The sequence below is a fragment of the Fukomys damarensis genome, unplaced genomic scaffold (assembly GCF_012274545.1).
Source record: "Fukomys damarensis isolate Sample0158 unplaced genomic scaffold, DMR_v1.0_HiC HiC_scaffold_37, whole genome shotgun sequence".
NCBI classification, from domain to species: Eukaryota; Metazoa; Chordata; class Mammalia; order Rodentia; family Bathyergidae; genus Fukomys; species Fukomys damarensis.
Genome location: NW_022900949.1, coordinates 3498717 through 3501792, shown reverse-complemented (window position 1 = coordinate 3501792; position 3076 = coordinate 3498717). Strand labels below are relative to the sequence as shown.

General features: G+C 61.2%; 1 protein-coding gene across 1 annotated transcript in view; it reads right to left on the bottom strand.

Annotated features, from left to right (window-relative positions):
* Angptl4 (angiopoietin like 4) overlaps positions 1-3076 on the bottom strand; it is a gene marked incomplete at its 5' end in the record, with an annotated part of 5341 nt that extends 2265 nt beyond the window's left edge. Inside the window, 5 exons of the mRNA XM_010605720.3 lie at positions 29-124; positions 597-710; positions 2606-2723; positions 2812-2922; positions 3062-3076. Coding sequence (XP_010604022.1) covers positions 29-124; positions 597-710; positions 2606-2723; positions 2812-2922; positions 3062-3076 — 454 coding nt within the window. The remainder of the gene's footprint in view (positions 1-28; positions 125-596; positions 711-2605; positions 2724-2811; positions 2923-3061) is intronic.

Below are 3076 nucleotides of genomic sequence, written 5' to 3'. Positions count from 1 at the left end.
CCCCACCCCCTGGGAACACCCACCCCACCTTGGGGGTCCCCGAAGCCCGCCTTGTAGTCTTCCCAGGGCCGATTGAAGTCCACCGAGCCGTCCTGACGCCTCTGAATCACTGTCCAGCCTCCATCTGCCCAGAGAGACACAAGGTCACCAGGGGGCGCCCTCACAGGGCAGGGGCAGGGCACGACGACCGGGTGTGTGGGAGGGTGAGGCCGAAGAGGAATGCTGGGGGCTGTGGCTGGCAAGAGGATCGAGCCAATCTTTGCCCCAGGGACCCACAGGGAAGGAGGGGCAGGAGGGATATGCGAATCCAGCTGCAGATCTTTTTAAAATTTTGTTTTGTTTCAGACTGGATCTGGCTGTGTAGCCCAGGCTGGCCTTGAATTTACAGAAATCCTCCTGCCTCAGCCTCCTGAGGACTGGGATTACAGGCGTGGGCTACCACGCCCAGCACCAGCTGTCCCCTTTCTCTGAGCTGGTTGCTATAAAGTCAATGAGGAAAAGCCTGTTTTTTATTTTTTATTTTCTGGTGCCGCTGGCAGTGGAACTCAGAGCCTTGCACCTGCTAAGCAAGTTGTAACAAGAGCCACACGTCCTACCTGAGGCCATCTGGCAGGTGACCAGGAATGGTGGAGACCCCTGAGGCTGGATCTGGAACAGTCCGCTCTGCCTCTCGCCCTCCTCAAAGAGCTCCTGGCAATCCCGGGGCAACCCTAAAGCAGACAGGAGCTCAAGCCAGAGAGAAGCCCTGGGGGCCTCGAGAGACCACATGGCTGAGGGTTGGGCAGTGGGGTGACAAGGAGGTGAGGAACAATCCTGATCTGGTGACCCTTCCCCTGCATCTGCCTTAACTCTCCCATGGCTCCCTAGGGCCCTGAGTGTGGTCTCTTATGCAACCCTGAGAAGCAGCCTCCTCCTTCCCACAGTCCCCTCCCTTCCTCGGGTCACATACAGGGGCTTTGCACATTCTGGTCCCTCTGCCTGGGACTCTCTTCCCTCCCTCCTCTCTCCAATTTGCAGAAGTTTGCCTTCTCTCACCCCCCCACCTCCTAAAACAAAGCACGGGGTGACCCCCTTCCCTCCACTGAGTTGGGGCTCCCTGAGGCCAGGGACAAGAAGCTCTGGCTGCAGTTGGGCACTAGTTTGACAGACAAATGAAGGAGTTGGAGCAGAGGCAAAATGAACCAAGTCAGGCTGGTGCACAGGGGATGCTGTCTGAGCCCCAGGGGCTTTGGGGGTCCCAGCTATCAGAGGGTGAGGGGACAGGGGGAAGGGAGGAGAGGAACTCGCCCTTGGGCCCCTGGAGGCTGGGCCAGAACCAGCCCGGGGCCTGCTGGGAAAACAGAAAGGAGGAAGGTCCCCGAGGGCTACAGGACTCTCCGCGGGACTGTCCACTGTCCACACTGTCCACACTGCGGGATGGGGTGGCTTTGGCTGGAAGGGCACTTCCGGCCCCTCGGGGCAGATCCCCTTTGCCCTACTTTCCTCCTGTCCAATCAGGACAGGCACCCGGCCAGGCAGTGATGTGGTCTCCTCAGCCCAGCTGTCTGTCGCCCAGCTCTGAACTTTCCCCTACTTGGCGGCGCTCACACCGTGCACCCCTGCCTCTCTTCCACCAACCTCTCAGCCTGGCCCTGTGCCTGCTGGCCCCAGGAGCCCCTCATCCCAGGGCCACGGTGGTCTGGGAGGGCTGGGAGCACCCCTCCCAAGTCATGGCTGTCTGGAGGAGGAGGTGGGGAGGAAGGAGCCTGGGAAAGGGGCGCCCTCAAAACCCCAGGGCTGGATGCCAGAATCCAAACCCAGGGTGTGAAGCAGGGAATCCCAACTTTCACCCACTTGGCTGTGGACGCCCCAGATGCCGGCAGGTTGTTGGGGGTGGTTGTGAATTTAGGGTGGGATTTGGAATTGTGTCTCACACACACACACACAAACACACACACACACACACACAGAGGCAGCTTGAGATGGAGGGAAATTCAGGACAGACACCATGAAGGACTTAGAACCTGTGACGGCAGAAAAGGCCTGTTCTCTGTGCGTGTGTGTGTGTGTATGTGTGTGTGTGTGTGTGCGCGCGCGTGCACGTAGGTTGGATGGGGCTTTGTGGGTAAAAAGGTGCGAAGGAGGAGAGCCCTGGAATTGTAAGACTCAAGAGTGCATGTGTCTGGCCCAGAAGCTGGGTGGTGGGGGTCCCTTCCCTAGTTCCCCCTCCTAAATCTACACCTCAGGAAATCTTGGGGTGCCAAACGTCAGCACCCTCCCTCGACGTGGTGCTGCTTGCCCATTACCCTCTAAAAAGGCTCCAAACCTTAGGACGGCTCCCCTGAACTGCCACCTGCCATCACCTCCAGGCACCCCTGAACCTTCAATGCATCGCGCGTCTCTCTTCCAATCCCCGTTCCCTACCGGCTGGGGCTTGGCGGGGGTGGGGTGCTGGCTCGGTGGGAAGAAGGGCGAGGTGGCCGGGTGCCCCCATCAGCCCAGCTGCCAGAGCCTGGCCGGCCCTGCGGGACCCGAGGCCAGGGTTTCTTTCCTCTTCAAGGTGGGCCCCAAAAGGGAGCGGGGTACCCGCAATGGCCCTGGAGGGGCACTGGCACCTGACACTCACTGTGCGGGCGGGTGGCATTGGGAGCCCAGCCACCACGCCGGGCCATCTTGGGGAGCCTCTTTCTTCGGGCAGGCTCCGACACCCTATTGCCGAGGTTCCGGGGAGCCAGGAGGTCAACCTGCCACAGGAGGCAAGAGCGTGGTTGGGACCCAGCAGCCTGGCTAGGGCCGCGGTCCTGCCCTCCCGGCCCGGGCCAAGCTCGGTACCCGGCTCTGCAGATTCTGGATTCTCGAGTGCTGCTTCTGCAGGTGTCGCTGCTGCGCGGCCACCTTCTGGAACAGCTGCTCGATCCGGCCATGCTGAGCCTTGAGCTGCGTCTAGGGAGGACGACGGCGCGGGTGAGGCCCGGCTATAGGCTTGCGACCTCTCCGCCCACCCCACCGTTCCCTGTGCACGTCCTCGGGGCCAGCGCGGGGGTCCCCTTCCTGTCCACACAACCCGTAGAAGCTCGCAGACCTGCAGCTCGCGAAC